The sequence below is a fragment of the Parasteatoda tepidariorum genome, chromosome 11 (assembly GCF_982258835.1).
Source record: "Parasteatoda tepidariorum strain Cologne lab strain chromosome 11, Ptep-v5.0, whole genome shotgun sequence".
NCBI lineage: Eukaryota > Metazoa > Arthropoda > Arachnida > Araneae > Theridiidae > Parasteatoda > Parasteatoda tepidariorum.
Window position 1 is genome coordinate 12,522,641 of NC_141765.1, and position 20,942 is coordinate 12,543,582.

The 20,942-nt window shown below is 28.1% G+C and overlaps 1 protein-coding gene across 2 annotated transcripts in view; it reads left to right on the forward strand.

Annotated features, from left to right (window-relative positions):
- Positions 1-15,625: 15,625 nt before the first annotated feature.
- The window catches only part of C3G (C3G guanyl-nucleotide exchange factor), a 56,099-nt gene continuing 50,782 nt past the window's right edge, over positions 15,626-20,942 (forward strand). The window contains exons 1-2 of one of the 2 annotated variants that reach the window (XM_043042948.3): positions 15,626-15,756; positions 17,020-17,180. In XM_043042948.3, coding sequence (XP_042898882.1) covers positions 15,735-15,756; positions 17,020-17,180 — 183 coding nt within the window. In that variant the 5' untranslated portion in view covers positions 15,626-15,734. Of the gene's footprint in view, positions 15,757-15,927; positions 15,977-17,019; positions 17,181-20,942 lie in introns of those variants that run through there. The other variant, XM_043042947.3, reaches the window with a different exon arrangement.

Below are 20,942 nucleotides of genomic sequence, written 5' to 3' on the forward strand. Positions count from 1 at the left end.
AAGAAAAATTATCGGAGAGTTGGGAAATGTTTCCCTACCTGATGTTGAGGATTGCTCATCAGCTAGAGATTACTAATTTTTTTTTTTTGTACACAAGACGAAGAGTAATAAAAAACAAAAGTTAACACATTTTTGTTACTACGTATTATTTTTCAGTCATTTTTGTATTTCATTTTATGGGTCATTTATTTAAATGATGTGTCATAAAAGGGGGAGTTTGGAACCATTAGTTAAAATTGTTTGAGGAACGGATATAGTGAAGTTACGGTTATAGTAAACCTAAATTTCGGTCCCTTGAAAGTTCACTATAGCGGGGTTTGACTGTATTTTCTTTTCAGTTTAAATGTACTATTTCCGTTTCAATAATAGTTTGAACCAATGAGAAAATATTTTTAAAAATATACCTCTAAGGTTCAAACTAGATTTTTCTTATGTGATTCTAATCTAAGTTTTTAACTCTAAATTACTTTACTTTATAATGGATTTAACGAACTGCATGCTAGTAGCTTAATCCGAGGATTACTTGGAAGCACCACTTACGATTGTTCTGAACTCTTATGCGTCATATATAAAGGCATCCATTTTTCAAACTTCAACGTCAAGTTTCTCAAATTTTTTTTAACATACCAATTTTCTCAAGTACTTATTAATTGTAAACTTAAATTGCAAACAAAAAGATTCGTCTGAGAAACAATTAGACCATAGTATCTCCATTAGATCTGTTACAATGTACGAAAGAAAGTTTGGTTCCTTTTGGGGCACATCTGGGCATTTCCAAAAATAGCGTCGCTGTTTAACTAAAAAGTAAAGGAAAAGGTTGGAGCTCATGTTCCCAAACTTTTTGAAATCTACAAATAATATGAAGTACTTTTTTGAATTCAGCTTCTTGATTTGAGCTTGCGGATAGTGGTACGCTTGTTTTCAGTTCCTTGATACTTAACAAGAGAGAAAGTATTTTTCTCAATCAAGCATTTGAATACAGCTTATATTTTCTAAGCGTTTTTAGAAGGGTTTGCTAATTTTGTAATAATTTTATTTTAATAAAAACTGCGCATTTCATCTAGTTTTGAAAAGGATTTTGGCAGATCAACAATTATATTGATAATTGTTAGTTCGTTTCATTTAACAAAAACTATAAATAGCTTTTATCTTATTATATTGTTAAAGTACTTTCATGTAAATTTTAGGAAGATATAAGAAAAAATATTATTAATAACTTTCTTTTTAAATTTTAGTTTTCTCGAATTTTTTTCTCTCATTCATTGTAAATGTTTATCAATTTCGAATTAATGTTTAGATGCCTGTTTTTGCATCCTATACAGTAAGCATACTTCATTCTAAACCCTTAAAATCTCGTATATTTTTATCATTAATATTTTATAAAATTAACCACTATAAGACAGTTGTGTTTTTTCTCACTATAAAACTGTGATATAATACAAACAAAAGAAATTCCCGTATTTAAATACTAATTGATGTACTAATCATTACTTTTGTTAAAACGTGGGACGGTACAAATTTGTTAATACATCAGACGAGACAATTTTGTTAATACGGCGATCCAAAAATTTAGTTTGATTTCGCTTTTGCCCACATTGTGATTTTTAATTAATTTTTTTTCTTAATTAGTTCATGCCGAACACCTAAAATTTGAGGTGTGTGCATCAAAAACTAAATTTGCTATTAGGAAGTTATAAAGTTGAAAAAAAATTTCAACTTTGGGATTTTCGAATTTGAACGTTAATTTACTGAATAACGAGTCGGAGTGCACTTTTCATATTTTCACCAGTGAACTGTAGACGTAAGTAAACGTATCTACTTATCACCTACCATTTTTTAATATTTTTTACTTTTCTAAAATTGTAATTACGGAAAGTATTCAATAATATCTTTCGAAAGGTTAAAGTCAAAATAAACGATTAAATTAGTTAAATTTAAGACTGTTTAAACTTTGTAAAACAGGTTGATTTGTTTCATAATGTTATTAACTAAAGCTATTAGTGAGTTTAAAGAAGGGCAGATTGTGTTTAGAGATAAAATGCCAAGAAAGTATCTGACATTCAAAGAAAATTTAAAATATCATATAAACCTTATTTAACTGAAGGTAGCGCAAAAACTTTAATTCCAAGGAAACATAGGCATGAGAAAATGAGAAAACGTCAGAAATGACAGAAGATTTAAACGAATTGTGACGAAAACTAGAGAAAGCAGATGATTGACACTTCTACAAATTAATAAAGAGCTCAATTTAAACTGGAAAACAAAGATCTTTCAAGACACAATGCGGAGAGTACTTGAATTTTTTGGGCTTAAAAGCCGGTGAAGCATCAAATATTAAATAAAGTGACAAGACATTTGGTCAGCATGTTTAGAATCGAAAAATGAGTAAGATACGGACATCAAACTCTGTAATTGCACGTCAAAGCTTCAGACTGGACATTTGAAATCAAAAAAAGGAGACAGAAGTTTCAAAATTTTCTTTAAACTCAATTGAGTAGCCGGCAAACTATTGAATTTATGCTGATTTTGTAGCATTTTAGTTGCTTCACATGAATACATTTTTTTCAAAATGAAATTGGGCGAAATGTAATTCCTTAAAATGCAATATTTAGAGGTAAATAATAGAGTAATTCGCCTTTTTCTTGCAATTTTGATTTGTTTTTTAGTTGAATTCAAAATATTTGTTCCTTAGTTATATTATTTATCAATGCAGCGTATTCTAGAAATCTTAAACTATATCATGTATCACAAAACTGATTTTTATTATAATTTCATTTCATCTGAAATGACGCTTAAAATTATGTTTCTTTTAGCATTTACTGGTGCAAAATTTACTTCATTTCTGCAAACAACCATATTTACTGCAAACTTATTTATTGTTTTCTAGATTACATTACAGTAGCATATCATGTGTTCAAGTAACTCAACCGCGGGTTAAAAAGTAATAATTATTATTTTTTTACAGATTTTTTTCGTTTTTAAAATTCTAAGTGCACAAAATAGATTAAAAATCAAATGCAAAATCAAAATTATTGTAGTAAATTTCATGAACTGAAACTGAAAACATAACTTTTGTAGATTAACCTTTTGACTGCTAACTGCTCAGTGCTGAAGTGAACGTTGGGAATTGAATATTTTTTCGAGCAATATTGATTTTATCAGCAGGGTATTAAGACATTATAATATAATACACAACCCAAACACTATTAATACTTTATCCACTCCAAAACTGATCCAAACACTTTTGTATTTTCTATATATAATGTTTATTCACCAATGGTTAAGTTTAAAATGGTTACGCATTTGCACCCATGGGAAGTATTGGTAACGCATTGCGCGGATCGCACATATGCGCCATAGGTAGCACCGATGGTTTTCGTTGGACGCATATATCCACTTATAGCAATCAAATAAGGGTTAAGAAGAAATTAGCTATCAAGTCCGACATATTTTTATAATAATTTTGAAAGAAAATACATTCTCAAAATCTAGAAGAAATGGAAACACCATATCTGCGGTTTAGATTACATTAAACTGGGTCAAAGGCAGGTGTAAATATACAATTTAAAGCAAATTGGCATATTGTAAATGTTTTGAATATGAAATCACATAAATCTAACATTTGGAGAAAAAAGGGGAGGGGACTTCAATATTGCAGTGCAATGGGAAAAAAAGGAACGACCAAAAACTTAAATTTGTATTTTTTATATATTTGACATTTTCGTATGTTAAGCTACATATTGCAAAACATTTTTTTTCAAAAATGAATTTTCTTTTATCATTTCTATGAAATTTTATTTTAGCTTTCGAAGCATTAGCATTAGAAAGAAAAAAGTTGTCAAGTCACTTTTCTTGAAATCCATCGTCAAGTACTTAAGTTTTTTTTTCCATATACATGAAAGAATAGCTGTATCATGAATATGGCTGATATGATTTTTAGCATTCGAAGAAGAATTAGAGTTTATTTTTAGAATGATATTAAAAGCTATGTTTGTACAATCAAAAAGTGGTGTTAAAATTCTAATAAAATTTTATAAATTTCTTTTTACTAGCCTTCACTTTAAAATTTAAAATAACATACCTCAGATTTTGCAAATACATATATTGGAAATATTTAGCATAGTGGTGAATACAAACTTAATAAAATACATTTTATATTCCTAACTTTGCTTCTACTTTTTAAATTTTCTAAGGACTGTACGAAGCCTAAATTAAAGTTTAATTATATTTTTAATTAATGAAAAATGGATAACGCGAACAAATTGTGATGTGCTTTTAAGAAATCAGAACCAATATTAATATTATTAGAAAATCCAATAATGAGAACAAAACATGGTGTAAAAGTTATATTAAAAAGAAAAAATGTTGAATCGATTTGTATGCAACTAGGTCCTTAATATTTGAATAAAACCGTTGGCAATGAGAGATTTGTTGAAAATTGGTTGCTGTTTTTTTAAGAAAATCAAATGATAATTAAACAGTTGTTAACACATTATATTTATTCGGAAGAATTAAAAATTAGAAAAAAAAATCCATTAAACAACAATTATTAGATTTAATTGCAATCACAATATAATCAACTCCGGGGATGCTGATTCCATATAGTATAAAGAGCTAAAATATATATGCAAGGTATTCCTAAAGGACCAACCTTAATATATATATATATCTAATAATCCTTGTCAAAAAAGAAGTAAAAATAGTATGCTCGCGATTAGTCTTAAATTAATATTTAAGAGATTGAGAAACAATAATGCTATAGAAAACTGTCGAATCACTAGTGCGTGAGGCGGTACTGAAAGCATCAAAAGCTGTTTAATTACCTGAAGAAAAAATAAAAAGTTTGAAAAGTGATGAATAGAAACACTCTCAAGACTCCTGTGGCAATAAAATTGGTTTCAATGAATTTCAACCATCACTCTTGATCAGCAATTCATTAGGTTTTGATTTTTGTGTTTTTTCTCTCTTAAGCATTAATTTAGGATACTTTGTGTACTTACTCGACTTCATTTCTTAGAAGGATTTTAAAAATATTTATTAAGACGGTAGCTACCGAACACCCTGAATATTTTAAAGAGTTAAACATCAACGAAAATTATTGAAATTTAATAAATTTTTCCACAAATGAGAAATAAAAAGTGCTCAATACTTTCTTCAACTTTCAACAGATAAGAAAAAAAGCAGCATGCATATAAATTACGCTGCACAGGATTTCCGTTTTCGTGGCTTTGTTATGCTAAGTTTACCTTTAATTAGAAGATGAACTTAATTTTTTCCTGATTTATCTGATCCTACCACAGTAAAAGATTCATCCTGCAATGATACTACATTAATAATTACAGATGCTATTCATTTTTTAATCAAATCGGTTAAAAACTCAAAAAAATTGCCATTTGATTTCAGAGATTTTTTTTTAATAATTGGCAGCTCTGCTATAATTTTTCTGATTTTAATTTTTACTCTCATTTGCCAATAAACAAATATCTTTTTGAATTCAGGGATTGGTGTGAAACATAGCAGAAAAGTTCTTTTTTCTTTTCTAATTTTGTTGTTTGGTAGATTTTGTTTCTTTATTAATGAAAAAAATATGGAAAAAATTTTAAAAAAAGTAATTTATTTAAAAAAGAAGTTAATATAAAGAAATTTAAGCAAATGAAAAAGATAGCTTCGAAAATTAAGAAAAAGACATTTAATGTTACTTTTGATCCAAGCAAAGCCTTAAAAAGTAAAGTGCTTTTTTATAACTCGAAAAATTCAAACGGGGAAAGTTTAATATCAACAGAGGACCTAAATTCCACTAATATTTTTTATGACTAAACAATGGTTATTTGGTATTGTTGTCGTAATGTAAAATAAGCTCTCTGTAATTTTTACAATAAGACACAACAAAGTGAACTTGTCATGTTAATGATTTTACTAGTTATTGGTGGAATATAAGCAAAGACCTTAATCCATACCATAACGTTTTAACCTACAGTCTAATGGTTCAAGGAGCAGAAAAATGCTAATTAATTAACTCAGATGATATTTTAACTAGTGAAGTAAAACTGAAAAGAAAAAAATCTCCAAAATCTCTCACCTTTTATATGGAATGTGTTAATTCCCAACACAGGTCCCTGGCCTCCACATAGGTGCTTTTAATATTTATTTTTTTGACAAGTATCAAATCAATGGTTAATTTAGTGCTGTTGCCATGATATAAAATAAACTTTTTGTAATTTTCACAATAAAACATTTGATGGTGTGATAGTCAATTTTATGATTCTTATTATTAGTTAATGGAATATGATAAATGATTTTATTTAAAAGTATGCTATATTTATATGCAGTCTTAATTTTTCAAGGAGTAGAACTTAAATTAGCTAATTAATTAGCTCAGGCGGTAATTTAGGAAATAAAATAAAACTCAGGAAACTTTAAGAAAAATTTTTTGCTGAAATCTTATGGGCTCCGTATAAGTACTTTCAAATTTTTAAAAAATAAATTTTATGCTACAGAACAATGGTAAATTGGTTCAGTTTTCGTAATGTGAAATTAGCGTTTTGAAATTTTCGCAATAAAACAAAATAAGTGACTTGTCAAAAGTAGAATAAAATGAATATATACAAGCATACTAATTAAAGTATACCTTTTACTCGACGGATTTGGATTTTTGTCCTTCGAAATATATGTCTGCTATTTGGAATATCAACCAAATATTATAACATCTAATATTAGAATATTTTCCCAATATTAAACGTAATGGCTTTTTTTTCATTTATGTTGCTTTTCCTTTATGAATTTCTTACAAACAGTAAAATTTTTGTCCTAAATCGAGATTAATTTCACAACGCTTTTTTTATTTGATAAAGCTCATTGCTTAGAAATAATGTAAACATTTTACACTTAACTATACATTTTACGTGATTTCAATAAATTTTAAGGTATTGCAGTTTATGCTTTGAATAATAGAGACTATGAAATCTTTAAAGTGTTTCTCAGGAGTGGTACATCGATCCTGCGCACTTTAATATTGTCTAAATGCTGATTGCAGTTGTTTTCTTTTCATTCTGTAATGTCAAGGATGGAATATATTACAACAAAATAAAAATAATAAACCGTGGTAGACTTATTACTGAAACGTCTGTCACGCTAATTCTGTATACATTAGAAAACCGTTTATTTTGAATACATAGAAGTAGATATATTTCTTGCTTAGAATTATTAATTTTAATTGTAATTTTTTTTCTCAATGGAACAACTCATTTTAGGAAAATACAGACATTATCCAATTTAAAGAACGAAGAAAAACACTCATTTTGATTGTCTTTAACAATTGAAAATTACTCAATTGAGCAGATGGAAGCCTTTAAATTATCTTTAAACAAGCTGTTATAAGCTTAAAACAAACTAACGTTTATTACTTTCCTACGACTGGCATTACTCATTCCATTTAAAAATCATTATGAGAAGAGGAAAACTAAACTATGTAAATTTTCTGATTTCAAAATATTTAAAATGGATTTTTGAATTTAACTATTTAGCGACTAGCTGAATAATTATAAATCGATCCATTCATTAAAGAAATTGCGATTTATTTGTAAAAGATTTAAAAAAAATAATTATGAAAATAGCTTGATTGTGAAATTTTTCTTTAATAAATGCACTGTCAGAATTTTCATTATAAAATTACTGTGAAATAGCCGTCAGCAGTCTGTCCATCCAATTAATTTAAGGTAAATGAAATTTTTTTACCTTCATGTTTTTGAAACCGTTGCAACTTGCATGGTTAAAAAGCCATGAATACAAACTATATGGATTTTTAACCATTTACAACTAGCAGAGTTTCAAAGAAATTTAACTGAAGAATGGAACTAAGCATTTTGATAGATAATGAGCATTAGAGTAAGGTTGTGGTGGACTTGTATTATTTTATCAAATGAACCGTGGAATGTTGCTTAATTAGTTTATCTGGTTGTTTCACCAATCGTAAGACATCGGAAATACTGGACCTTTTTGTGTTTAGCAGCTTCACGGTGCTGCCATTTATGCGTAGATGAGAATATCGTATTCTAATTGTCCAGGATCACAAATTGAGGAGTGCAAAACACTGGAAACCCTACATGTGTTGAAAGGGAATGGAGAAAATATGGTGGTGTCAACACTGGAACTCGAACCCCCGTTCTATCGGTCATGAGATTATCCCTCTTGGCTATAACATGTACTCAGCTGCAAGTGATTAAGGGGCTTCATTTGGTAGTTGATACGATAAAATTCTGGTTCTTTAAGCGTACTAGGCGAAAGGAGTGAATAAACGTTTTTTTTTCTCACAGTTAACAGTACCATTTTATTTATGATTACTTAACTGTTATGTTTGAATATAGTAAAATAACAATTCAATAAATTGTCCTTTCAAAACTTATTTGCGAAATTTTTAACAGTGTGGCTTACATATTTTTAATCTTTATTCTGCAATTTACTCGGGCTTGAAACTTTTATTGCCCGGGACGCGACTTTACACATTGTCGACTCCCGGGCACCTCCACTCGCCGCGGTTTTATTTGACAACTGTTTCACCGCCTTATCTAGTAACCCTCACTGAGAGGCAACCCTATGCTCGCCTCAATACAGCACTCGCAAAAGTCATAAACGAATCCTCGCGCTCATGGATACTTTTAAAAGTTGCTTGTTGAATTAAGTTAAAATTTTATCCTCGTTTAAGACTAGAAAAATTCAAATAACGAGAGCAAAATACTTCGTTCTTCTATAAAGAAAGAGGAAGAAAAATTTACATACACACAATTCTTTCAGTTAATTACATAAATATTTCGGTTAAAATAAATTTTCAAATAGAAACTATTCCTGTAAATTAAATAAAAATTTGGAATAATAAAATATTTATATCTTCAGAATAATCAATTTCTTTTGAATCCCTTAATTAATAAACAAAATTTAAAAAAATAATCCCCTATATAAATCATCACATTATTAAGTGTTCATATTGTTAAAGATAAAAGTATTAAAAAAAATTTTTGCGCAGTTTGAAAAATAATTATTTTCATTTCCCTCATTCTTACCAGGTTTTTTCAATTATTTCTATTTTAGAAAAAATATATATTCTTCAAAATGCTTACAAAATCTTAAAAAAATTGCATATATTTTATACTGAACAACTTTTGATTAACAATATTTTCTTCATAAGAGAGTCTTTAAAAAAATTTGAAAATATTTTCATTAAATTTGTTCAAATATTTTCTGTAAAATGCGTGCTATTATGAAAACAAGGAGAAAAATATTTTTAGTAAAGCCATGACATAAAGAAACAATTTTATGACATATTCACTTCTATTTTCGTATAGTTGATTTATTTTTTATAACATCAAATCATATTTATTAAAACTTAAAATTGTGGCTGCTTAACTTTTTTTTAATGTTTCTTAAATTTGTCAGGAAAAATTCCGATATTTTCCATTTTTCTTGCTTCTATTTTTCTTGCTTCTATCACTATTATTTGTATATATCAGAAATTAATTACCTTAGTTTTAATTGCTTCCTAATTAATTTTATCATATATTTTGCTATATATATTTATCCTTTCATGCTATGCTTCATTAATTTCATAACTTATCCATCTTGTAACTTTTTATTCATAACTATATAACAACTTTAGCTTATTAGATTCTGTAACTCAACAATTGGTCTATATATTTTATAATTTTTTTATTCAATTTTTGGGCTTCTAAATAAGATATGGAAAAAATACTATGAAAATTATTATATTTATTGTCAATCGAAAATGAGGCCTTTTTTTCCTCCTAAGTACGAAAACACATTTACTAACTTAAGGTAACGTAATTTAACAAGATTCATCTATTTTAATAAGAACGATTCAGAGAAAAGCAGGATCAGAAAAATTGAGATGTGTATTTTAATTTATATTCTGCTTCAAAAATGAGACGAAAGAAACACCCAAAACTTTTCTGTTATTATTTAATAGTATTCATTAGTCTTTAAAATTCCAAAAGAATTTTTTAGTTGATCGAATCATATAATAGTCTCATTTGTAACAACTTGGTTTTAATTTTTTTTTTACACAATAGCTTTATTGTATGTAATTTGCTGTAAAAGTTCAAAAATTTATTCTTATATTGTCATGCATTCTGTGTGTCTGAAAACTGTACGACCTATTTTATTTTATCTTCCCCTTGCAGTATGGTAATAATTGTTTCTTATTTGGTAATAAAAATCTTACTTTTGCTGAGATAACTGATAGCAAGAGTTTTGTTTTATTATCATAACATCGATTAATTGTTTTAGAGAAAAGTGTAAGTCCTCAGCCTTTCAACCCAATTGCTTTAAAACTACTTTTTTATTTAAAGTAAATTGTTAAATTTAAAAATTGTTAAGATTCTCTTATTTGACCCACTATCTTGTCTTTAATGAATAATAAATAAACAGATTGTCCTTAAATTGTTATACAGTTATGATATGAGAATGTCAAAGTTGATGGTTACTGTTTACATAAAAAAATTTTTTACAAATCATAAAAAGTTTTCGTTAAATCAAAATTGTGTTCACCTCATAAATATGCTTTAACTGCGACAAATTTTCAAGTCTTGGCGACCAAAGCTGTGGAATTGGCTAATAAGTATAAAGGAATTTATCGTTTAGGACATAACATTTAGAAAAAAGTGGTAAATCTAAGTGCGATTGTTTAGACCCAAATATTATTGGCACTTCAAATGGGAATCATCACATCAAATTTAATCATAGATATCATTCATGTATTCATGTATAAAGCTGACAGCAACAATCTCCTCATCATTACACGTATAAAAAGAAAATGCTTAAAACTCATAAATTGTGTAGTTACTTAAATTAAAGGTTTTAAAATCTAAACAATACGGTACAAAACCCTGCTGTATTATTGAATATTGCGTCCACAACATTTGGTAAAGACACCATAAATTATTTGAAATAAATTTATAAAAATAATTAAAAAGCTGTACCCTACTCTTATATCCTACACATACAACAAAGCTTTATCCTAAAAAGGAAATAAAAAAGTAAGAAATAAATATGTGTTTAGGAAGTCCGAATAAAAAGAGACTGATAATACACAAAAACTTTTGAAAGCAGCTAAATTTATTCACACCTCATGTTCACTCATGCGTTTGTTAAATCGTATGTTGCAAGTGAAACATGCGCGAATCGAAACATTCGAAGATTTTTGCGAGAAAATTTGAAACCCGACTTGGCGAATGTAACATAGGCGAATTTCAAAATACGGTGACAAAGAAGTGCCCGGGAGTCGACAATATGTAAAGTCGCCCCCGGAACATGTAAAAAAAAAATCCATCCGGGGACGCATTTTTCATCCTTACATACTCAGATGAGCATATAAATATTTAAATATTTAATTTGAAGTACTGTAAAATTCTGTTGAAGCGCAACCTTACATTTTGACAAAAATTTCTAAGAGTTGAGATGTGGTAGATAGGTAAGGGGAATTATTTTACCGAATATTACTGATAAAAACTAAACATTACTGAATTAAGTTATCTAAATAAAAATTTATTAAACTAAGTTAGATTACTCTGTCTTATTCCTAGAAAAAGGACTATTCTTATTAAAAAACAATTTTGCCGAGGTAGCCCAGTGGTTAGAGAGTCGGACTCTGGTCAGGAGAAACCGGAGTTCGACTCCCCTAGGACCCACCACCGAGTGCATACGATATACGCGCTCGTATAATCTGTGGAATCGAAAGTCCTGTTGTCCGTCACTGAGCACTACCATGGGTGCACGAATCTGGAGAAAAATTTCCTTCCCCTTCAGATCTATGTCTAACTTGAGGAAGTGACCTCACGAATAAGAGCCTCTCTGCAGAGAATCAAAATTACGATGCTATGTCTTCGAATCTTCTCAAGGATGCTACCCAGACCGTCTCCAATAGCTCATGGGGCAGTTCTAGTACGACATAAATAAGGTGTCTTCCTATCTAAAAAAGGTTACTTTAATTGTTGTGCAACTTTTATATTTTGGTTCATCAGGTGCAATTAAATAGTTATTCTTCCAATTATTTACTAATTCTGATAATACTTCTTTGTTACTAATAATGTCCTGCATTTACTTCATTAATACGAAACAACGACCAATTTAAAATATTTCTATTAATGCTTATTCAGGCTAAATAGTTTTTGTAATTATACCTGATACTTTGCAAATAATACTTATTATTTCTTATTAACACCTTAAAAAAAGTTTATGTCGATATAATGCTGTTAATGTCATTTTTTTCAACAAATTAATAATAGCTACAGTGCGCAAAACAAAAAAGTGAACAATCTAAATAACTTTTGATCTAATGATACATAATATTTACATACTAAGACAAAATCTTAATGATTCCAGAACCGAGCCTTAAATTAATTAGAGCAAAGGATATTTTAAGTTACGAAATTTGAAACAAAAACGTACTTCCTCTGAATGAATATACTCTCTTTTTCTTCGGATTCAGATTCTTGACCCTCAAAATATCGAGTTAGCCTCGATCAGTAGAATATGACCCCAATAGTTTGGCTAGGAGAGCAGTCGAAACCTTAGAATCCATTCTGTTAATTTCACGTTTTGTGTATTTTGACCTATTTCGAAAACTTTTTAAGCTAATTGAAAAATTCTTACACACGATAACAAAACTTACTCACCAAAGATAATCCAATGCAAATAAATGAATAAATAAATTTTTAATATTTATTTATTACTAATATAATAATGGTCAAAAAAGTTTAGAAGTGTAAGGTGCATAAATTTTTACATCATTTTTAGAAATGTAATTTTAAATGACATAATGCAAGATTTGAACGAAACCAGTTAAGTAGATTATAATAAATCAAATTTTAAATGTACAACTTTTTAAACATTTGATAATTCAGAAACTATTCAAATGATCACTTTCAAATTTTGTATTCTGTCATTTAAAATTACATTATTTAAACTAATGAAAAAATTTGTGTATTTTACAATTCAAAAATTTTCAGACTATTGTTAAATAAAGTAATAAAAAACACTAAATAATAATTATAAATTATTTTTTGCGCTGAATTATCTTTAAATAAATGAATTTTATAATTGTGTGTACAAATGTTTCAATTTGCTTAACAAACCCTGGAGATATGGCAAAATATGCAAGAAGCACAAAAAATAAAATGAACATAAAGGGGCCTATTGCTCTTCCTTTCAATTACTCTCATCCTGCCTAAGCAATTGGGGCCATATTTTTTAGATTGCGGCTATTCCCCCCTCCCCATTTTAAGGGTAAAAAATATTAGTACGTTGAAAAAAATGCAAATTTTTTAGAGAAAGTACGTTTTTGTACCCTATTTCGTAACTTGAAATATCATCTGCACTGATCAATTAGCACAGTGTTCCCCAACTCCCGGTCCGCGGACCGGTACAGGTCCGTGGATCAAATGGTACGGGGCCGCCCATTTCATTAAAACTGAATTTAAATTCCTAGGTTTATACCAAAAATTAAAAATATCTGTGTTCCAATATTTTATTTATTAAAAAAAAAAAGGGCTCCCGAAGGTAGTGACATAAATTTTTTAACGTTTTAAAACGATCACCCCCAGTTGGAATCGTCTCATTCCAAAGAAACAAGCTCAGGGTTCCCACTAATTTAATGTTCTAGTAAATTAAAATGTTAAATCACTTTATATTTATTTTTTGGTGCAACTGTATTTTATTTTGAAGGCGTGTTTAAATGCAATTAAATTAAAATTAATAAATCACAATAATCTAAAATATAAACAATCAACGTCCCCACCCCCTCCTACGGGCCGCGGTAAAATTATCAAACGTTGACAGGTCCGCAGTGATAAAAAGGTTGGGGAACACTGAATTAGCATATTTAAAGTTAGACCCTCAAGCTATTACGATTGAGTCTTAGTAAGTGAAAATCCTATCATTAGATCAAAAGTTATTTATGGTGTTCACTCCTTTATTTTGCACACTTTACATTCAAATGTTTCCGCTAATCATTCGAAAAAGAAGTTATGGCATTTATTCTGTAGACAAACGGGCATATACGGGATATACGGGCTTAACAATACTTTACATGTCTAGATAACATAATGTCAGGTTCGAGAATAGATAGTCACAAATTATACCTTTTATAATATAAAAACCATTTAACTTTTAAACTATTAGCTCCAGTTTTATCGTCTAATGTTTAGTCTCATTCGATTCAGCGTGAAAATTTATATTATAAACATTATCTCTCTAGCTTAGCTGTATTTACTTCTCACCCTTTTTCTACCCCTCTTGTCAACCTGACGTATCGGGTAATGCATTTTTTTACCCAATACTAGGTTGTTAAGGGAAACAAGACGGTGGTTTGCTCCAGGTTAGAACATTTTTTCTTGGATGTCCAGTTTAAACCTTATTTTTATTCTACTAAAGGGATCTTTTTTAAAATATTGTATTTCAATGCATTTCAATCCACATAGGGTTTATACGGGATTTACCTTAAATCAATTTTATTATGATTAAAACACATATGGTATATTAATGATTTTCTTTTCCGTTCAATTTGAAATTTTTTGTATTTTGTATTGCTTCAATTCTTAATTTGTAAATACAATAATTTATTATGAAAAACAGAATCTCTTGTGATCGACAAAAAAATTATATATCTGGAGACAATTTCAGTTAAAGTATGAAACTTTTTATATAGCTTAACATATTTTTTTTAAAAAAATAAATTCAATAACAGGGAAAACTGTGATATAATTATATTTTTGAAATTTTATACAACTGCATTTAAAAATGACGTACAACTTAGTTGTGTATATGTTTAATTCATTCAATGTAGATTTTGTACTCAAAATTACGTGAATATTTTATTAGCATATAGAAACGTTTAACAAATCAATTTTTTTCTTCTTTTATATTTAAAATTTGAATTGCGAAAAGGTTTTTATTTTTTATTTTCCTATAGGTTTAGATGAATAGAGAATGAATAAAAAGGGGTAATCAGATAGTGAACCAAATTAAAATAAACTTTTAAGCAATTAGAAGAAACATAAGCTTCGACAAAAAACAGCTTGCTTGGTTTTTCATTCATTTCCAAATAAGAGCCTTTCTGCAACTAGTTTCAAGCGTTTTCTAATAAAAGCTACAATAATTCGTCCAAAAAATCTGATTTCTGGTTTTATCCTGTAACCCGGTTTAGTCCAATTCTTCCCTGCAGTTTCGTCTGCTTTAGGAAACAGCATTCATTGTACTGAAGTGACCGTATGTCTTATTATTTATTAGTCTAATCGCATGTATTATTATTTAACTTTTTCAATGTACAACTATATAATTATGTACAAATATAAATTAGTGCTGCGTTAACCTTATTTTTACGTAGCAGAATAACGTAACCCTTTCTTTTAATTTATATTAATATGCAGTAGCAATTCCTAATCATTGGATAAATGTAGTAAAAGGTATTTTCCCTTAATATTTTTGTACTTTGTCTCTGCTGAGAAGCATTTACTTATTTTGTTAAAAGTCAGATGTTTATTGCATTATCACGCACTTTTTTATGGTTGCGCCATCTATTGTTGAACTGCCCCATTAGATATTTACCTCAGCTTTGAAGGTTTCATGTGGTTCTTAAGTCTTAACTTCGTGCTAACAGAAATAGGCATACAAATGCGAAACCGATAAACTAAACTTATATTCTTATAAATGTAAACATTAATTTAGTTATGTCAAAACATATTAAATCTGGTATGTTTGTTCAGTAGTTTCTTTTTTTTGAGATTGTTATTTTCAACCATCTTACTTTGAAGAATATGGTCAAATTTCCTGTAACTTAAAAGCTTGTTAAATATTAAATAAATATTATTATATATTGAATTATTTATTTGCTCTCAAAACTTAAGATATAAAAAATATTAAAACTTGTTGAAGTAAATGGGGGCTTTTCTTATGGGCCAATGTGAAAGAGGTTGAACACCCCATTTTCATGACTTAGATATTTCTTCCTGACAATTCTTTGCTTTTTAGTTTCCAGCTTTTTCTAAAGCTTGCTTTCGTGTATTTCGTGTGTTGCAATATATTAGTGAAATGCTGGTTTTCTTTATAAATTTTATTTGTACTGTAAGGAAATATGTTTATTTTTTCTGGGATGAGTCACTTCTGGTGATGTAAATATTATTACTTTTTTCCCCCGTTTTGTTTTCAAAATATAACTCTCTTGTTATTTTTGAAAATTATCTTTATTCTCTAGATGCTTAAACGATTTCAAATTAACTTCTTTTAGGCGTGTACTTTAACCCTTTTGTGATTGATGCAGACATAGCAGATGGCATAGCAAGCGACAAAAAAAATATGCATGATACATAAATAATTGATCATATACTGATTGTCTCATTATTTTAAGTGAAAAAGACTGAAATTCTAAACGGTCATTTCTATTTGGGTCCATTTTATTGGTTCTTTTCATTTGTGTTTTGAATTTGGATTCTTTATCCTAAGTTGGCTTTGAGCCTCAGATACTAATTTTTTTTATAGTAAAACCTGCTATGAGTGAGAAAAACTAACAAGTGTAAGAAACTGGTTAAATCTAAAAATTAATATTTGTATAACTTTGTTTTTAGACAAATTTTTAGTAGATTTTTCAATTTCATATCTTGGTTTAACTGTTTTTAGCTTAAATAAACATATAATGACAGGACAAGTTTATACAAAATGTATAAATATTGAAACATTTTAATAATTTGTTATGATTAATGACTTGTTAGTCTTGTTTCATCGGCATTTGAAATTATTTGTTTCTTAAATGTTACAAATATTTATGAATATCAGAATGATGATTTTATTTCTTGTGTTTAAAACTTCTAATACATTAAAAAAACACATAATGTATTTAATATTAAATGCTTAAAAATATGGCATTAAGATACATAATTTTTAGAAGATTTGAAAAGATTTAATTTTTTACTTTTTTTTGCTATAAAATGATGTTTTAACTTGTTAAAATATTAATAGAAACTCTTTCACGTGGTGGACGACTTGCACGCCGAGCAAGGTCTTTTAAAGAAGACTTTTTGGGTAGAATTAATCAAATCAGAAGTCCTTCTGTTGCTGCTTCACCATGTAAAAAAAATAAAACCAAAACTGTTCCGGAAGTCCAAGATGAACCAAAAAAGGTATGTTTCTTTTATGCTATTTTAATAATATTTTATGTCCTAAAATCAATCCTTCTAAAAAACTTTGGTCTTGTGTAAAAAAAAAAATCAAAACTTTTTTAATAAAATACAAAATGTCTAAATACTATCAAAATATAAGCTTCTGTAAGACTTGCAGAAAAAATTAGATTATTATTGTATTCCCTAAAGTATTTGTTGAATAGAAATCAATGTATATTCAGCCAATCTGTTATAAAAGTGCCACAACCGTCAACCGGTGATCTCTCTACCTGTAGACTGAAAGTACTATGTACGGAGTTTGCTGGGACATTATTTAGAAAGGAAAATACCCTTGTTCCAATAACAGTGTCAGCCTATGCTGAATAACAGTACCGTTCTAAAGAGGGAATGTTTATAGTTCATTTTTTAATAGAGGGTGCAATGCTGAATCAGTCAATTGATAGAAATTTGAACAAACAAATATTTACTATTGATCGCAAAAATTGCCTTCAAGTCAAACTTGAAAATAAAATTGTGTCATTGTGATCCAGTTTGCTGTTGCATAAGACATATAACCATTTGATTTTGTTATATTGATTATCCATAATTAAATTTTTGTATGGGTTTGGCACAACATCACTGCATTTGGCTCAACTAAACTATATCTTTAACCTATTAAGCTTTCTTTTAATCTAGTTATTTGAATGTAACCTAATTATTTTAATTTCAACTTAGTTTTAGGGATACTCCATCCCAAAAATGTACATTTCTGAGTAGTTTTAACCCCATCTCTGTCGGCAATGCATCTCATAAGTTTGAAGTTTTTTTACCTGTATGGTCACCATTGCATGCTATGTGACAAAGAGAAAAATTGCATAATTGAAATTGAATTCGTCTCTACTTGCATGTCTCTTTAAATCTCGCAATTATTTTTGTATTTCTGAATAATGCTAAGAGATGGTGCAAAGGGCGCACTTTCTTCAAAATTTTTGGAGTGAGAGACCCTGCCTTGAATTGAAATCAAAATCATTTTGTTCTTCCTGTAATTTTGCTTTCATTAGTGTTATCATAGAGTTAATAAATATGTTACCAATACACAGTGTATTTTTTTAAGATAAAACTTGGGTGCATTGCAGGGAGAACTGGAAATCATTGGATGGGATATCACATATTTCACTACCATTAGGTCTAGCAATAAACTGCTTGCTGACAAAAATGTTTTGCATTTTCAAATTTAGAATAGAACATATGTTAATTTTCAGCAATAAAAAAAAACTTTTTTTGGGTCAGAAATTCAAATTGCATTGAACTAAACAAGGATATATGCTGAGTTGGATGAAAATGTCTCCCATTGTTTGAAAAGTGCAAATGTGGCCAAATAATATGGTTTTATTAACTTGATTTTCTTGACAAATTTTAATGCTCTTAAAACAGGGATGAGATTTTTCCGCTTTTTAGCGGATTTCCGCTTTTTTCACTTTTATCTCTTAAATTTCAGCTTTTTTATCAAAAATTCAGATTTTCTAAAAATTTCATTTTTTTAAATAAGTATTCCGCTTTTTCAGAAAATTCACCGATTTTCAAAGAGAAACAGAAAATTCAAACTACATAGCTCCATCCTTTCTCATTTTTACTGATTTTACCTATTTTCTCCCCTTTTACACGCAGCACATAAGATTTTTCGAATTTTTTACCCACCCTCCAGATAGATCTGACTTTCGTAGTTCAAACGGCGCTGCTTCTGACAAACCTTTTAGAGGTCCCAAACCTGGAATCTGCTAATATTTCGATTCTTATTCAATCGATTTTAATATCACACATAGCTTTTCATATTTGTGTGTTGCGATTCTTATTCATGCGATTTGAATATTGTACGTTGCGATTCTTATTTACGAGATTTAAAAATCCGATATTGTAATTAGTATTTACGTCTTTTTAAAAACCTATGTAGCGATTCGTATTCACGCAAGTTTCAAATTCGATGTGTTGACTTGCTCATGCGGTTTATAATATCAAACATTAATTTTCGTATTTATACTTGATTTTAAAATAAGGCATTGAGATTCGCATTCACGCATTCTAAAAGTTATGCATCATAATTCTTATTTATGCAATCTAAAAATTACGCATCATGATTCGTATTTACGCAATCTAAAAATTATGAATCGTGATTTGTATTTACACGTTTTAAAAATTCTATATCCCAGTTTGTATTTTCTCATTTTCAAAATCGTATATCTAGTTTCATATTCATGTGATTTCAAAATCCGTAGTTCTTATTCATATTCACGCAATTTTAAGATCAACTATCGCGATTCTTGTAAGAAGTAAATTTTTTTAAAATTAGTTACATTAAAGGTGACTGTTTTTCTAATGACGATTATTAGTATATGTAAGTGTTACAACATCAGAGAAACTGGAAGGGAATATATTCAAAACTTACATTCTGTGCTTGCAAAGAAGAAAAAGTAGGATTCGTCACAAGATGTTTGAAGATGAACTAACGACTAAATATAGCAAACATAAAAGATCTAGCAAACAAAAGCAATCACTTTAAAAGGGATTTAGTTTTTAAAAAAATTTTGGGGAAAAAGAGTTAATTAACTCATCATCAAAATTTTATTTATAATTGCTGTTATTTATGCTATAAAATGCAAAATTCTTATCAAATAAAAAACAATTATCTAAACAGTTGCTGATTGTCATGTAATTTTTCAAACTAAAATAACAATTTTTGTATGTTAAGGAGTTACTATATATTTCTACTTCACTCTTATTGATATGTTTCAGAGGGCTGTAGTTAGATTAGACTATAATATGAACATAATGATTCGGTCCATTGTTAAATTTTTTTTCCAGTATAATTTAAAAAGTAATATTACTGATATATTTGCTATAAATCACATAACAGTATTTATTAAAAGAAATGTAATATTAATGTATATTCTCAGTAGTTTTAATTTGCTAAACCAGGTAGTTTTTCAAGTAATAATTGTCTCTTATGTGAACTGAGGAAAAATATAATTTCCAGCTTTATTTTTTCAATTAGTAATTTTTTTTTCACTAAATGTTAAGTATCAATGTAATCGTTTTTATAATAATAGATTAGTACACAATTGTATGTCAACACATTATTTATTACCTTAAACTGTCTGGAATTTGTTATTAAAGGGTTGCGCTTGCGTAAAATTTACTATCGTCGAAATTCAGCTTTTTTGCGTTTTGGCTAATCTCATCCCTGTTAAAATGAAACAGAAGTTTATTAATAAAGTGATTTCTAAACAGAGATGTTTTTTCTTTAGATTTATTGGAATTTTTTTTTTTTTTTTTTTTGGAATTATATTTTGTAGATAAATTTTCATTTTTCCAAGCATTCTATGAAATAGAAATCTAAACTAAAATCAATTAAATTAAAATCTAATAAATTAAAATTTGTATGAAAACGTGAATTTTTTTTAATGTTTTATAATAGACAATTTTAAGAATGAAGAATTACATTCTAATTTTTATACTGTAATTTTAAAGTTTTGCTAATAATTCAGGTAAAAAAAAAAGATAACTCTCAATTTATGTTAATGTGTATTTTAATCTTTATTAATTATTATTTTAATATTCTATCATTTTATATTTAAAAGTTTCATGATCTTTTTATTGACATCCATTATAAATTAATATATTGCATCTTGAATTTATTAATAAAACGCCAAATGAAAATTCAATTAAAAATCGATATTAGCAACATTATGAGTTGCAAATATACTTTTCAATTATTTTCAGTACAAT